This window comes from Pogoniulus pusillus, chromosome 14 (genome assembly GCF_015220805.1).
Source record: "Pogoniulus pusillus isolate bPogPus1 chromosome 14, bPogPus1.pri, whole genome shotgun sequence".
NCBI lineage: Eukaryota > Metazoa > Chordata > Aves > Piciformes > Lybiidae > Pogoniulus > Pogoniulus pusillus.
The window spans coordinates 31488766-31505000 of NC_087277.1; the positions used below are offsets into that span (position 1 = coordinate 31488766).

The 16235-nt window shown below is 47.8% G+C and overlaps 1 protein-coding gene across 4 annotated transcripts in view; it reads left to right on the top strand.

Moving 5' to 3' along the window:
• ZFHX4 (zinc finger homeobox 4) overlaps positions 1-16235 on the top strand; it is a 191555-nt gene that overhangs the window by 168976 nt on the left and 6344 nt on the right. For all 4 annotated transcript variants that reach the window (XM_064154759.1, XM_064154762.1, XM_064154760.1 and 1 more), the window contains exons 6-9: positions 1337-1470; positions 1613-1813; positions 4598-4715; positions 5897-11299. In XM_064154759.1, the coding sequence (XP_064010829.1) occupies positions 1337-1470; positions 1613-1813; positions 4598-4715; positions 5897-11299 (5856 nt within the window). The remainder of the gene's footprint in view (positions 1-1336; positions 1471-1612; positions 1814-4597; positions 4716-5896; positions 11300-16235) is intronic.

Consider the following 16235-nt stretch of genomic DNA (forward strand, 5'->3'; position numbering starts at 1 on the left):
ACAGTAACAATAACAAGTTTGTCAATAATACAATCCTTTTGGTTTTGGCCAAGGGAAAAGCCAAGTGTTTTCTTTGTCCATGTTTACTCTGTTGCCAAAACACTCCTGACCTTATTTTTAAATGAATCCTAGGTTATTGTGCAAGGAGGTGCAGTTTGTTCATTTCTGTGGATCTCGGGGGTGGATTGAAAAAATCAAGATAAATCTCCATGCACAGCATACAATCAGATTACCTCTGGACTATATATTTACGTTGGGTCTGATAGCAATCAATGGTTTAGCTTCATTGCATTTCAAGATGTATTTGCACCCAGTGTCCGGTGATAGTGTCCTCACCCTGGAAATAATTTAGTTGCAAATTGACTGGAAGATGGTGAAAATTGAAAGTTAAAATTAGAAATACTCATAATAAACAGCAGAAAAAAGGTCAGCTGATGCCGCGCTATGATGAGATTGCAATGGTTGGTAAATGAGGTTTTGTGTTTGTCGTGAGATGTATGTGACATGCCTGCCCAATGCTCCTGCAACAGCCAGCCTAGCCAGAGAGATTATCTGGCAAATTGACGCTGGAAAGAATTTTCTGATGGACTGGGAAATTAGAATTGCACTCTTCCCTTTGATGTGCGCGAGATTGGGCCGCATTACGCAGCTAGTTCAGGCATAATATTAAATGCAGTATTTAATGCTTACTAGTTGAGCCACCTAGAGACAGCCTTTACGTCCTGGGTGTGATGGGAAAGGCCAAGCTCTGAAAGTGCACGCTTGAAACAGCTGAGACCATCCCAAGCGACTGATCTTTGTGCGTAATTAACAGTAAGTTAGCTCTGAAATCCTGTTCTCCACAGTGGTTCTTTGAAAGCCTGGCTCTTGTTTAGCCTCAGAATTATAACCAGGCAGGAGACACCAACAAGCACAATGAAGCACAATAATCACAGTGCTCAGACTGTTAGGGAAGAGAGAGGGTAATTAAACAGCAGCAAATTAATTATTTTGGAAAACAGGATTTTTTAGGCAAAAGCTGATTTGTTTTAATGCAATACACAAATTCCTGCTGAGCTGCTAAAGAAAGAGCATTATTGATTAATCTTTAAAGGTAACCTGAGGTTATCTAAACAGCAGAGACGAGCTCCTTTTTAAAGACAGAGGCTCCACGGAGGGTAAAAGTGCATCTTCCCCTTTGTGCTTCACCAGAGTCAGTTTATTCACCCGGATTATTTCTCAGTTTAAGGACTGAAAGCCCCTCCCAGACAGCACAGCCCTCTGTAGGCACAGGCTCTCTGCAAACCAGGAGACTGGAAAGTTTAATGTCTTGTTAAAAATTGTGTCTTTGGAACAGGAGTAGGCACACCAGAGAAGGAGCCAAAAGTGAACACTGTGGTAGGGGCACAGCAGCTTCTCCTGGCAAAGGAAGAGGATGGTGCAGCTAAAAAATCCAAGCCTCCAGAGGACAATAAGTTTTGTCATGAGCAGGTAAAAGGCAATATAATGATGTCACTGCATTCTAGAAGTGTCTCAAATGACCCCAGCCTGAAGCAGAGACGATGTGCTGTTGGAGCAGCAGTGCCAGCAGCACTCTGACTGACAGCCTGCACCTTCCTTTCGTGTTTTGCAGTTCTATCAATGTCCTTACTGCAACTACAATAGCAGGGACCCAAACCGCATCCAGATGCACGTCCTGTCACAGCACTCAATGCAACCTGTTATCTGCTGCCCCCTCTGCCAGGATGTCCTCAGCAACAAAATGCATCTCCAGCTTCATTTGACCCATTTGCACAGTGTGTCCCCTGACTGTGTGGAGAAACTGCTGATGACAGTAAGTGTGCCAAATACGCGACAGACATGCTCGGGCCTCTGGGCCATGTACTTGTGACGCAGCAAACAGGTTGCCCAAGGAGGGGAGTGAATCAGGCTCCTGTGGCCAGCCCATCCAGTGACGGATATCCCTTGGAAAGATGACTGAAGGCGGATTTGAGAGATGCTGAAACCTGCCCTTGTTGCTCTTAACCTTGCAAATAGCCTGTCCGTGCCTCTTAGGGCACACTTGTAAATTTGGTCTAATAATATCCAGACCCCAGAGGGGTTGTGACTTCTGCTTGTGAAAGAGTAAGAATTCCCTGCAGGATGGGCTTGCCAAATGTAGAAGGGTTCCTGCAGGTAGCTGGGCTGTTCTTGCATCATATTCCAGGAGATTCACTGTAAGATACCAGTAGTGATGCTAATGGAGAGCGCAGTATGGCCTGCTGCTGCCTTCGGCCTCTGCTTGGAAGAGCCTTGAGGTTTGGAATAAAGCATGAAACAGAAAGGGGAGTCCAAGAGTGAGTAGCAATGCAGCTAGGGTAGCTCGTTAGGAAATGGAGTATCTGATTTCAGGCACCTAACCTGCATTAGTCAGTGACTTGACCTGGCTTCCCCATGACTGGGACGACTGCTGTAACAATCACACTCCCTTTGGTGGATGAATCTCATTCCAGCCTGACCAGGAAAATTCTATTCACTGCAAAATTGTATAAAGCAGGTCAAAATAAGGAATTCCTGAGAAAAAAACAACCAAACATTGGCTCAGCACCATTCAGAACAATGTCAGCAAAGACACAGTTTGGTCTAGAAATCGTTTATTGTTACAGAACAGATTTGGTTAGGAAACAGACCTCCTAAGACACCCTGACTCTGGTTGTCTTGCCTTTTAAGGAGATGCACTGGGAATTCTCAGGGACCCACCTCCTTAAGGATTTCTTTCTGTATCCATAGATGACTCCTTCATCTGTATGGCTGTGGCTGTAGGCTGAGCACCTCATTCCCAAATAGTGTGAAAGAATGGAAAGAGATCTTGACTGAAGGTCTAAGGTTCCTTGTGCTGATGAGCAGATACAGAACTGGGGGTTCTACTTTTACTTTCCTTGTTTTTCTTCCAAGTATAGCCCTACCAGACCATGCAATTTTGCCTCACCATAATCAAAAAGGCAGTAGAAACAGAACTTGCCCAGACCCTTTTAGGCAACTGAAATAAGTGGAGATACCTCCCCCTCCATATTAAGCATTCACAAGTTCTCCATGGTAATAGAGCGACTCTTAAATCCTCTCCTCTTCTGCTCTGCTCTCCTTTGTGCTGCTCTCCTCTGCTCCCCTCTTCTCTCTTGGTGTTGTGGAGTTGTCCCACTGATTCTTAGAATAAGTTGTTTAGCAGACAAAAAAGATTGCAAAGCACAATAATGGAATCCTGGAATCATATAATGGTTTGGGTTGGAAGGGACCTTAAAGGTCATCTAGTGCCAAGCCCCCTGCTTACACAGATTGTTTTTGAGAAGGCCTTCCCTCCCAGATGAACTCCGAGCCAGAAGTCCTCTGAGAGACTGCTGTTAATGCCATCTGTAAATTACAGCTCTGCTAAACCCAGGGCTTTTGAAGGTCTGTCTGGAAGGGTTTTCTCATGGGCACTTGGTCTCCACATAGATGTTTTTATATATGTGTGAGTTATGTATCCTGACAAAGGTTTATGACATTCTGTTAAGTGTTTAAAAAAGAGCAAAAGGTGTTTCTACTCAGATCTAGTAGTGTGTGTAGCTTCTGTTACTGTAGTAATTTACCTCTCCAACATTTCTCCTATGCATGTTCTTGTTACCTCAGTGGAGTAAGGAAATGAGGTGAGGAGCTGCAGCACAGCCTGAACTGATCTACCCAAGGTCGTTTGGACAGTACCTCTGGCAGGGCAGGACTTTGAACACAGGCCTGATAAGGCTTACTGTGAATCCCTAGACAGTCCTTCAAGGCCAGGTTGGATGAGGCCTTCAGCAACCTGGTCTCATAGGAGGTCTCTCTGCCCACACAGGGAAATTGGTACTAGAAGAGATTTATGGTCCCTTCCCACCCAACCCACTCCATGATTCAGTGAGATGAGCATGTTCTAAAGATCTAAGCCAAAGCAAGCCATGGAGTGCTGAACCAGTGTTCATGCCAGCCTCGCTGAAATGGGCACTATCAGACATCTCTAAAAGTAGATCCTTCAAAGATTTCTGTCCGTGCTGTGAATGTCTAACACAAGAGGTAGAGCAATCTGAAGGAGATACAGAAGCAACTGAAGGAAGATGAGGAAAAAGTCATACTTCAAGTGAAAAGAAGTTGCTATTTCTGTGTGGAAATAAACCTGGAAGTTTATTTCAAAGATCATAGCAGGTCCAGCACTTGTTTGATAAAAGAGTCCAGGTGTAGCAAAGTGGGGATGACCTTAGGCAAGCACTGACTGATGACCATATCTCAACATGCTCTCTGTCTGTGGAGGATGTCCGAGGAGAGCTCCCCTGCTAAACTCCAGCAGCCTGGCATGGCCAGCAGAACCTTCCTTGTGCTGACTCTGAGACCAGCAGGATATTGAACGTGGGTAGGGCTGTGGGATATTTTGAGTTGATTCCTCACCAAGAGACACCCAGAGCTCTGGATGCCTGGCAGAAGCCATTATGAAGGACTGAATCAAGGCCTGGTTCAGTACTGACAATCTTTCATCTGGGTAGGGTTGGTCTTTCGGATTGCAATTCCACACAGTTGGATAGTATTAAATAGTGTGACTTTTCCAGGTGTAATTCTGTGTTCTTGGTTTTCAAAGGTTCCTGTACCAGATGTCATGATGCCCAACAGTATGCTGCTGCCAGCAGCTGCTGCAGAGAAATCTGAACATGACACACCTGCAACCATCACAGCTGAGGGATCTGGGAAATATCCAGGTATGCAAGAAGCCCCAGGACGGGAAAGCAGAGTGTGGATGATTCAGAAGTAAACCACATGTTTCTTTCTTAGTGAAGTGAGTCCCCCTGGGATGCACATAAAGCCACGCAGATAAAAAGAGAAACAACAGAGGGCCTGAATTTGGCTGTCTGCACCCCATCAGGGCTTTTAGGCTGCATGTATTTGCTTTTGGTAGAGGTAACATTCAACAGCAGTGCCTAGCCACTTTCACAGGGTTGTAGAATCCTTCTGGTCCTCTAAGATCATTGAGTCCAGCAGTCAACCCAACACCACCATGGGCTTTAAACCATTACCTGTGAAGGTAGGACCTCTGTTAAAGGACAGTGGCACTTTGACCAGCATCAGTGGCGAATGTGGGGAAAGCGATTCCCAATAGCAGGGTTCTTCTGGACACTTACTGTGTTCCACAATGGGAAACTGCTCTCCTCTCAGCATGCTCCTCCCTCTCCTCAGACCAGTTTCCTCCTCCTTTCTAATCGGCTTCCCTATGTATTGTCACCATTTCTACTCCCTTCCTCTTTTCTGCTATTTATTTCCTTTTCTTGCTTGGTGTTGCTCTGGTACCCATAAACTCCAACCTTAGGACAAAGAGGAGCCCTGTGCCACTGCTGGGCCAGCTGCCGCTGCTGGTCTGTTCATCCTGTTTGGATTTTGTGGCTGGTTTTTAATCTCATTTGTCCTGTCTGCTTCATTCTTAGCATCAAGGATGGGTTGTTCTATTTTACTAGACCAGCACACAGCATACCAGATGCCTTTCTTCATTTAGAATCATAGACTCACTCAGGTTGGAAAAGACCTTTCAGATCATTGAGTCCAACCATAACCCAGCCACCATGACCAACCCCTGAAGCACCACATCCACAGCTTCTTGCATGCCTCCAGGAGTGGTGACTCCACCACCTCCTTGAGCAGCCTGTTCCAATCCCAGACCACTTCCTTTCATCCTATTGCCTGATGCTAGGGAGAAGAGCCCAACCCCCACCCCACTCCAACCTCCTTTCAGGGAGCTGTAGAGAACATCAGCCTCCTCTTCTCCAGACTGAACAACCCCAGGTCCCTCAGCTGCTCCTCTTGTGGCCAATGAACAAAGCTCCCCCAACTAACACTAGGTGCTATTCTCTTACCCTTGTGTGACAAACACTCCCCTTTCTGTCATTAGGTGGAAGTCCTGTGGATGAGAAAAGTACCCCTGGGATGGACGAATCAAAAACTGGAATGGAAATTAAGACCGAGGAGCAGAAGCCACCTAAGGAGCCTACTGAGACAGCAGACTGGAGTAAGAGCACCAGCAAGGACACAAAGCCTGGTGAGTCCGTGGTGGAGCAGCTGGGCGAGCAGCAGAAGAAGCAGCAGCTATCGGTCTCTGACCGCCACGTCTATAAGTACCGCTGCAACCACTGCAGCTTGGCTTTCAAGACTATGCAGAAGCTTCAGATACATTCCCAGTACCACGCCATCCGGGCAGCCACCATGTGTAGCCTCTGCCAGCGTAGCTTCCGAACATTCCAGGCTTTAAAAAAACACTTGGAAGCAGGCCATCCTGAGCTCAACGAGGCTGAACTCCAGCAGCTCTGTGCATCTTTACCTGTCAATGGTGAGGTCTGGGCAGAAGGTGAAGGTATGGCACAAGATGATCATGCGCTAGAGCAGGAAATGGAAAGGGATTATGAGATGGAGCAGGAAGGTAAAGCAAGTCCTGTGGGCAGCGACAGCAGCTCCATTCCAGATGATCTGGGCTCAGAACCAAAGCGGACCTTGCCTTTTAGAAAAGGGCCAAACTTTACTATGGAAAAGTTTCTAGATCCCTCTCGCCCGTACAAGTGTACAGTTTGCAAGGAGTCTTTCACCCAAAAGAATATCCTCTTGGTCCACTACAACTCAGTGTCCCATCTACACAAACTCAAAAAGGTTTTGCAGGAAGCGTCCAGTCCTGTCCCTCAAGAAACCAACAGCAGCACTGACAACAAACCCTATAAGTGCAGCATTTGTAATGTTGCCTACAGCCAAAGTTCCACCTTGGAAATCCATATGAGGTCTGTGCTGCATCAGACAAAGGCAAGAGCTGCAAAACTGGAACCAAGTGGGAATATCAGTAGCGGAAATAGCGTGGTAGGGAATGTTAACAGCCCTGGTCAAGGAATGCTAGAATCTATGAGCTTACCAGCAGTTAACAGCAAAGAAACACATTTAGATGCCAAAGAATTAAATAAAAAGCAAGCTTCTGAATTAATTTCTGCTCAGCCTACACATCACCCACCCCAGTCACCAGCACAACTTCAGATGCAGCTACAGCACGAGCTGCAACAGCAAGCTGCGTTCTTTCAACCCCAGTTTCTAAACCCAGCTTTTTTGCCTCACTTCCCAATGACGCCAGAAGCACTGCTGCAGTTTCAGCAGCCTCAGTTCCTTTTCCCATTCTATATACCCGGGACAGAATTTAGCTTAAGCCCAGACTTGGGCTTGCCTGGTTCTGCCACCTTCGGTATGCCTGGGATGGCTGGCATGACAGGGTCATTGCTAGAAGATTTGAAGCAGCAAATACAAACTCAGCACCATGTTGGCCAAACCCAGCTACAGATACTGCAGCAGCAAGCACAACAGTATCAATCCACCCAGCCCCAACTTCAGTCCCAAAAACAGCAGCAGCAAAGTAGCAAGCTGATGAAAGCAGAGCAGAATCCCTTAGTAAGCACAGACTGCCAGCTGATAAAGGATATGCCGTCATACAAGGAATCAGAAGACATGTCTGAGAAACAAGAGAAGCCAAAGCAAGAGTTTACAAATGAGAATGAAGGACTAAAAGAAAACAAAGACATGAAGAAGATCAAATCCTCGGAATCAGCCATCCTGCCACCTAGAATAGCTTCTGGGGCGAGGGGGAATGCAGCCAAGGCTTTGCTGGAGAACTTTGGGTTTGAGTTGGTTATCCAATACAATGAGAACAGACAAAAAGTGCAGAAAAAAAGCAAGAGTGGTGAAGGTGAGAACACAGACAAACTGGAATGTGGAACCTGCAGTAAGCTCTTCTCCAACATTCTGATCCTGAAGAGCCATCAAGAGCACGTGCATGGGCAGTTCTTTCCCTACGGAGCGCTAGAGAAGTTTGCCCGCCAGTACCGAGAGGCCTATGACAAACTTTATCCCATTTCTCCATCTTCTCCAGAGACGCCACCGCCTCCGCCACCGCCACCTCCACCACCACCTCCTCCTCCTCCTCCTCCAACCCCCTCTCAGCCTTCTTCAGTTGGGGCTGGAAAAATTCAAAACACAACTCCCACTCCCTTGCAAGCTCCACCACCTACACCACCACCACCGCCTCCTCCTCCACCACCGCCTCCTCCTCCACCACCGCCACCTTCAGCCCCGCCTCAAGTCCAGCTTCCTGTGTCACTTGATCTCCCAATTTTCCCTCCAATTATGATGCAGCCAGTGCAGCATCCTGCGTTGCCTCCTCAGCTCGCCCTCCAGCTGCCACCAATGGATACTTTGTCTGCAGATCTTACCCAGCTTTGTCAGCAGCAGCTGGGACTGGATCCCAATTTCCTGCGGCACTCTCAATTCAAGCGGCCACGCACCCGAATCACAGACGACCAGCTCAAGATCTTGCGGGCCTATTTTGATATCAACAACTCTCCGAGTGAGGAGCAGATCCAAGAGATGGCGGAGAAGTCCGGTCTCTCACAGAAAGTTATCAAGCACTGGTTTCGCAACACGCTGTTCAAAGAGCGGCAGAGGAACAAAGACTCTCCCTACAACTTCAGCAACCCCCCCATAACGGTGCTGGAAGACATCAGGATAGATCCTCAGCCCTCAGCTGTAGAACCTTACAAGTCTGATGCATCCTTCAGCAAGAGATCCTCTCGGACTCGGTTTACTGACTACCAGCTTCGCGTTCTCCAGGACTTCTTTGACACAAACGCTTATCCAAAGGATGATGAAATCGAGCAGCTCTCGACTGTGCTGAACCTCCCCACCCGAGTGATCGTGGTGTGGTTCCAAAATGCACGGCAGAAAGCTCGCAAGAGCTATGAGAACCAGGCGGAAGCCAAAGATAACGAGAAGAGGGAGCTAACCAACGAGCGCTACATCCGGACTAGTAACATGCAGTACCAGTGCAAAAAGTGCACCGTGGTTTTCCCTCGCATCTTTGATCTGATCACACACCAGAAAAAGCAGTGCTACAAGGATGAAGATGATGATGCTCAGGATGAAAGCCAAACTGAGGACTCTATGGATGCTTCCGATCAAACCGTCTACAAGAACTGCACAGCTTCTGCCCAAAGCGACTCATCAAAGAACCCAGTGGCGGTTGCAACAGCAAGCTCTGGCTCTGGTTCCAGTACTCCTTTGGTTCCATCACCCAAACCAGAACCCGAGAAAGCTTCTCCCAAACCAGAGTCCACAGAAAAACCAAAACAAAATGAAACTGTTTCTAAGCCAGCTGATACAACTGCCCAAAGCGCCAAACCAGCACAGTCTGCACCAGTCAATTCTTCTGACCCTCAGCCTCCAGCTTCTCAACCACAGCCACCAAAACAATCGCAGATAGTAGGGAGACCTCCTTCGACATCCCAGACCACACCTGTTCCTTCCAGCCCTTTACCAATCTCTATGACTTCTCTGCAGAACAGTCTACCTCCTCAGCTGTTACAGTACCAATGCGATCAGTGTACCGTTGCCTTCCCGACTCTAGAACTTTGGCAGGAGCACCAGCACATGCATTTCCTAGCAGCCCAAAACCAGTTTCTTCACTCACAGTTTTTAGAGAGACCCATGGATATGCCCTATATGATATTCGACCCCAACAATCCGTTGATGACAGGACAGTTACTTAACAGTTCTCTGGCTCAGATGCCACCACAGACTGGCTCATCACACACAGCACACCCTGCTACAGTTTCTGGTTCCCTGAAGCGAAAACTAGACGATAAAGAAGACAACAATTGTAGTGAGAAAGAGGGAGGAAACAGTGGGGAAGATCAGCACCGCGATAAACGTTTAAGAACCACAATTACTCCAGAGCAGCTGGAGATACTCTATGAGAAGTACCTGTTAGATTCCAACCCCACCAGAAAGATGCTAGATCACATTGCACGGGAAGTGGGACTGAAAAAGAGGGTTGTACAAGTCTGGTTTCAGAACACGAGGGCCCGAGAGAGAAAGGGGCAGTTCCGTGCGGTTGGCCCAGCCCAGTCCCACAAACGATGCCCTTTTTGTCGAGCTCTCTTTAAAGCAAAATCTGCTTTGGAAAGCCACATTCGCTCCCGGCACTGGAACGAGGGGAAGCAGGCCGGTTACAGTTTGCCTCCGAGTCCTTTGATATCCACTGAAGATGGAGGAGAAAGCCCACAGAAGTACATGTTTTTTGATTACCCATCCCTGTCCTTAGCAAAAACGGAACTGTCGAGTGAAAATGAGTTAGCCTCCACTGTGTCAACCCCTGTTAGCAAGACTGCAGAGATGTCACCCAAGAACCTTTTGAGTCCTTCTTCTTTTAAAGCAGAGTCTAATGAGGATATTGAAAATCTGAATGCCCCTCCGGCTGACTCCGGATATGATCAAAACAAGCCTGACTTTGATGAGACATCATCAATTAACACAGCAATCAGCGATGCCACAACAGGGGACGAGGGGAACAATGAAATGGAAAGCACGACTGGTGGAGCAGGGGATGCCAAACCTGCATCGCCACCCAAAGAACCCAAAGTGCTGGTGACCGATGCACTGCCAAAGGCTGCCACCACCCCTACTGGGGAGGGCACCGAGGACAAGTTCCTCTTCTCCCTCACTAGCCCCTCAATACACTTCAGTGAAAAAGACGGGGACCACGACCAAAGCTACTACATCACCGATGACCCTGATGACAATGCCGACCGCAGCGAGACTTCCAGCATAGCTGATCCAAGCTCTCCCAACCCCTTTGGAGCCAGCAATCCCTTCAAATCCAAGAACAGCGACCGGCCAGGCCACAAACGTTTCCGAACGCAGATGAGTAACCTCCAGCTGAAAGTTCTCAAGGCTTGTTTTAGTGACTACCGGACTCCAACCATGCAGGAATGTGAGATGCTAGGGAACGAAATTGGCCTGCCCAAGCGCGTGGTCCAGGTCTGGTTCCAGAATGCCCGGGCTAAAGAAAAGAAGTTCAAGATCAATATAGGGAAGCCATTCATGATAAACCAGACCGGACCCGACGGGACGAAGCCGGAGTGTTCTCTGTGTGGGGTGAAATATTCCGCACGCCTGTCCATAAGAGATCACATCTTTTCCAAACAACACATCACGAAAGTGAGAGAGACTGTGGGAAGTCAGCTGGATCGGGAGAAAGATTACTTAGCTCCTACGACAGTCAGACAGCTGATGGCACAGCAAGAACTGGATCGCATCAAGAAGGCCACCGACGTGCTAGGGTTAACGGTACAACAGCCAGGCATGATGGACAGCAGTTCTCTTCACGGGATCAGTTTGCCAGCAGCTTATCCAGGACTCCCTGGCCTTCCTCCTGTTCTTCTGCCCGGAATGAACGGTCCATCCTCCTTACCTGGATTTCCACAAAATTCAAACAGTAAGTCTATAAGAGGATGATTTTTTGTCATGTTGCTAATTCGATCGCCTGGCCTAGTTAAGCATCCCCTTCTCAAACACAGCGTGTTCAGTGTTCATGTCACGCTCATGGGACTGGTGTCAGTAGATAAAACATTCTGCTCCGAGGTTCACTCAGTACAGATCTTGGTTGTTGCTGGAGCGTGGATGATCCCTCTGATTTCACACACACACAAAAGAGGATTCAAATTGAAACCTGGCAGAAATGGTTTTAATTCTGTGACACAGGCAACAGAGCAATAGCACTGCAGTGCATCTTGTGGGTTTGTTTTGAAGGCCCTTTCTCTAGGACGTAGCTGCAGTTGGGTTTCTGTGTGTAAGTATTTTGTATGCCAATATTTAAAGTAAGGCCTGGTGAAGCACTGGTGCGCTATCGGTGCACTAGGTGTTCGTCCCACCTGCAGAGCAGCCCAACCCATTGTTTCATTCAGAATAAATCCCTGCAATAAAACACTGCCCAAGAGCCTCTGTTACATTTCTGAGCACTTGCCTGCTAAGATAAGAAGGGTTTTGATAAGAAGGTGTTTTTTAGCAGCTTTCATTTGGATTCAGATGCCAGGAGCTGCTGAACATCTCCTCCCCCTAGCCTGTAAAGTCGGGACTGTACATGGAACAGGCTTGGCATCTGTTTTGACTCTGTATTGCAAATCACATCCTCTTGCAAGCAGTTTCACTGTAACTAAAGAATAGAGTTTTCTGCAGACTGATTTAGTCCTCAAAGAACAAACCTGTTTATTTCCTCGTGGTAGGCTCCAGAGTTCAGCCTTACAGATTGAAGCTCTCCCCTTTGTCTTCTAACTGCAGCTTCATATCAGATGTGTGCACAGAGAGTTGGGGAGCTGAGTGAGACTCCTCACCTCTTTCTAACCAGTGGCTCTGCTTGCTGTTGGTCTCTAAACTTCAAGTAAGATAAGGGCTCAATCAGCAGTGCTGTTAGGCTACAATTGCAGCAATGCCTTCTCTGCACCCACTTTGTTTGGTGATGATGATGTTATTTCCCAAAGTGGTGGTCAGAGCATCTTGTTTTCTCTTCACTAGATCCAAATGGGTTTCTTTCCACATGGACTCTTTGGCTGAGTGCCCTCTGGCTTTTCTCAAATAGTTATTGGCACAGAGAGAGAGTGCATATAAAGGAAATATGAAGTTGCTGTATTTTCTTCTTCATGGAACATGGTGTCCAGGTCCAAAGGAGGCTGGTTTCTGTTCATAGATACGAATCATAGAATAGAATCATAAAACAGTTTAGGTTGGAAGGGCCTCAAACCTCACCCAGTTCCAACCCCCTGCCATAGGCAGGGACACTTCCCACTAGAACAGGTTGCTTAAGGCCTCAAACACCTCCAGGGAGGAAGCATCTACAACCTCCTTGGGCAACCTGTGGTTTGTCCATAGAGCTTTGCTAAACAGCTTCTGTTAGGTTGAACTCCAGAAAGCTCAACTTTTGTGTATGCAACTAAATGAAAATTGCTTGGGAAGGTACTACTGCACTCTTTTACTCTCCAAACCAGTCCTGATGCAAAGTGAGTCTTGAGAATGGTTGTGAACCTGTGACAGCCTCTCAGCTGTGCTCAGGAGTTGCTTAGAAGAATGCTAGCTGTACTAGAGCGAAACAGTGCCTAGAGGGGTTGTGGAGTCTGCCTCTGGAGGCATTTCAAACCCACCTGGATGTGTTCCCGCATGATTTACTCTGAGTGAGCCTGCTGTGGTAGGGGGGATCGGACCAGATCTTCAGAGGTCCTTTCCAACCCCCAGCCTTCTGTGATTCCTTGCCCTCTTCTACTGTTTAACCTCACAGATGGTTTAGTTTCTGGGTTCGGCGAATGTTCTCTGGCACTCTTTGCCTAGTATCAGTGTAGGCTCAGAATTTGCAGTGGTCCTGTTTGTCACACACGAGGTGCTATTACAGGCCAGTAGTCTGCAGCCATTCAATGTTCAGATGTGCTAATTTTCACCAAACATCCTTTCTGTCATTAGTACCAAAGCAGACACAGTGCACAGCCAACTGAGATCAATTCTTACCCCCTTTCATCTTGCATCTTCTTAAGGTTAATTAGCCCATTGTGGGCAAAGCCCACTGTGTAAACCAGCTAGTAGAATCTCCTTGTTCCCTTTTTCTTTAGCCATATGCTAAACAGCCCTGACATCCCCCTTTTGTTGCCTGGAAAATACTTGCATGCATAAATCTCTATTCCCTAATGATACATAATGGAGCAGTCATAGCGAGTGGAAAAAACAGATTATTTTAATCACTCATTGCAGAAAAGCAGTTGTGGACTGAGAAGTCCTCCAGTGCCTGCTCCACAGCAGTGTTTTCTGTTTTCTTCCCTGCCTTGCTTTGGCTGGCAGGTCACTAGGAATTGTTTAAGAGTATCTTTCTGGAAGTAGGCTGCCAAGCAAGCTTTGCTTGGGCTGCAGTTCTTCTAGCAGCGCACATGTTCTGAGCCAGCAGGACGATCGTTCTGCATCATTCTTTGCGCAAAGGCTTTTCTGTAGCTGGATCCCTGGTGACTCACTATGCTATGTGTGAAGTCTCCTGCTCTTGAATTCCACTGCAAGGGTGGTGTTTTCTTCTCTCTTTGGAACCCAATCTTGAAAATGCACTTCAGAAGCCTCACTGGGGTCCCTGACATTCAGGTATCACCCTAGTTTCACCAGCATTTCCAGGACTGGGAACTGCATTTACTCTGCCAAAGCCCATTTGTCCTGTCCTACACGTTTGCATAAAGGACAAGGCAACAGCAGTAAGATCCTTCATTTGGAAGAGCGTTTCTCTCCAGCTACAACAGGGAGACAGCGAAACTATAGCAGTGAGCTGAGCATCACACTTCATAGATTCATAGAAAGCGTTGGGTTGGAAGAGACCTTGAAGATCATCCAGTTCCAGCCCCCTGCCATGGGCAAGGACACCTCCCACCAGCCCAGGTTGCTCAAGACCCCATCCAGCCTGGTCTTGAACACCTTCAGGCAGGGGACTTTCCATGGCCTCCCTGGGCAGCCTGCTCCTGTGTCTCACCATCCTCACTGTCAAGAGTCTCTTTTGTGTTTCTCTTGACTCACTAGAGAGAGCAGTTAGTCTGAGGGTAACACAGCTGTGTGAAGGACTGCATAATGGGAGAGACTGAGGCACCCTCAGCACTTTTGCCCATGACACCAGGCTGTGTGGTGTAGAGGGAAGGGGAAGGCACCAGAGGCACCTGGAGAGCTGGGCCATGCCAACCTCATGTATTTCAACAAGGGCAAGAAGTCTGATGTGTGTCAAAGCAATTCCACACATAAATCCAGGCTGGGTGGAGAGTGGATAGAGAACAGCCTTGAGGAGAGGGACTTGGGAGTGCTGGGTGAGAAGCTCAAGATGAGCCAGCAATAGGCACCTGCAGCCTGGAAAGCCAGCTGTGTGCTGAGCTGCATCCCCAGCAGCATGGGCAGCAGGCCAAGGGTGGGCATTTTGCCCCTCTGCTTCCTTCTGATGAGACCCCACCTGGAGTCCCATTCTGGAGCACAAGAAGGACATGGAACTGTTGGAGCAGGTCCAGAGGAGGCCATGCAGATGATCCGAGGGTTGGAGCACCTCCACTGTGAAGACAGGCTGAGAGAGTTGGGGCTGGAGAAGAGAAGGCTCCTGGAAGACCTTAGAGCAGCCTTATAGTATTTGAATGAGCCTCCAGGGTAGCTGGAGAGGGACATGTTACAGAGGCATGGAGTGACAGGACAAGAGGTGATGGCTTCAAACTGGAAGAAACTGAACTGAGATTAGGCAGAAATTCTTCCCCAGGAGGGTGGTGAGGCACTGGAACAGGTTGTCCAGAGATCTTGTGGAGGCTCCAACCCTGGGAGTGTTGAAAGCCAGGTTGGATGGGGCCTTGAGCAACCTGCTCTAGCAGAAGATGTCCCTCTCTCTGACAGGGAGTTGGAACTAGATGGTCTTTAAGGTCCAACCCAACCCATTCCTTGATTCAGTGATTTCACATTCACTTTCTTGCATCCAGTATTGCTGATGGGTGTCTAAAATGGTCTCAAACCCAGCTCCTTTAGCAGCACTTGAAGACAGTGCCCAGTCACAAAAGGTGGTGAAGTCCAGGTCACTTCCTCTTCTTCACATAGTCCACCAGCTGCAGCTTTCTTTGTGAGGATGATTTGTCTAAAGAAGCCCTTCATTTATGAAAGAGAGGATTCACTAATTTGAATTTGACTTTAGGACAAAATCAGTGAATTTAACTTTTGTCCTAAAGCATAGGAGCCTGAATGCCAGAATTACCATGGGTGGTATTTCCAGGGATCATCTCACCTGTGGGATAGGCTCCTCTAGATGCATTCATAGATTCATGGAATGGTTTGGGTTGGAAGGGATCATCTGATTCCAACAACCCTGCCGTGGGCAGGAACACCTCCTACTAGACCAGGTTGCTCAAGGCCTTGGAGACCTCCAGATAACATAGCTGTGGGCCTCAGGTGCTGATCAGGGGCTCAGAGCGGCTGCTCTGTTCGCTCGGCACATTTCCTGACTGGGAGTTGTTTGGTGGAGTGCTAATTCAGGCAGGACTTTGGCTCATCTGTGTTCTTCCAGCCCCTTCTTATTTTCTGAGTGACTGTAGACAGAGTTCTCCTGCTGGCTTCAGCTGTTCTTAAAATTCACATTCCCTTTTCTTCTCAGCTTTGTGCCTCTCTGCCCACGATCCCTTGCAGAAAAACAGACCTTCATCTTGCTATTAACAGAGGTGCTCTCAACCTTTTCGTGCCATCATCAGTGCCACAGGCCCTTTGCTTATCATTTCAGCCTAGGCTGCCTTGAAGACTCACAGCAGCTCTTTCCAAGGAAGCACACTGAACTGGGCAATGTCTGCTCAGTTGGTTTTGAAATCCTACCAGGAGAGAGATTTGATTCAGCAGCAATTACTTAT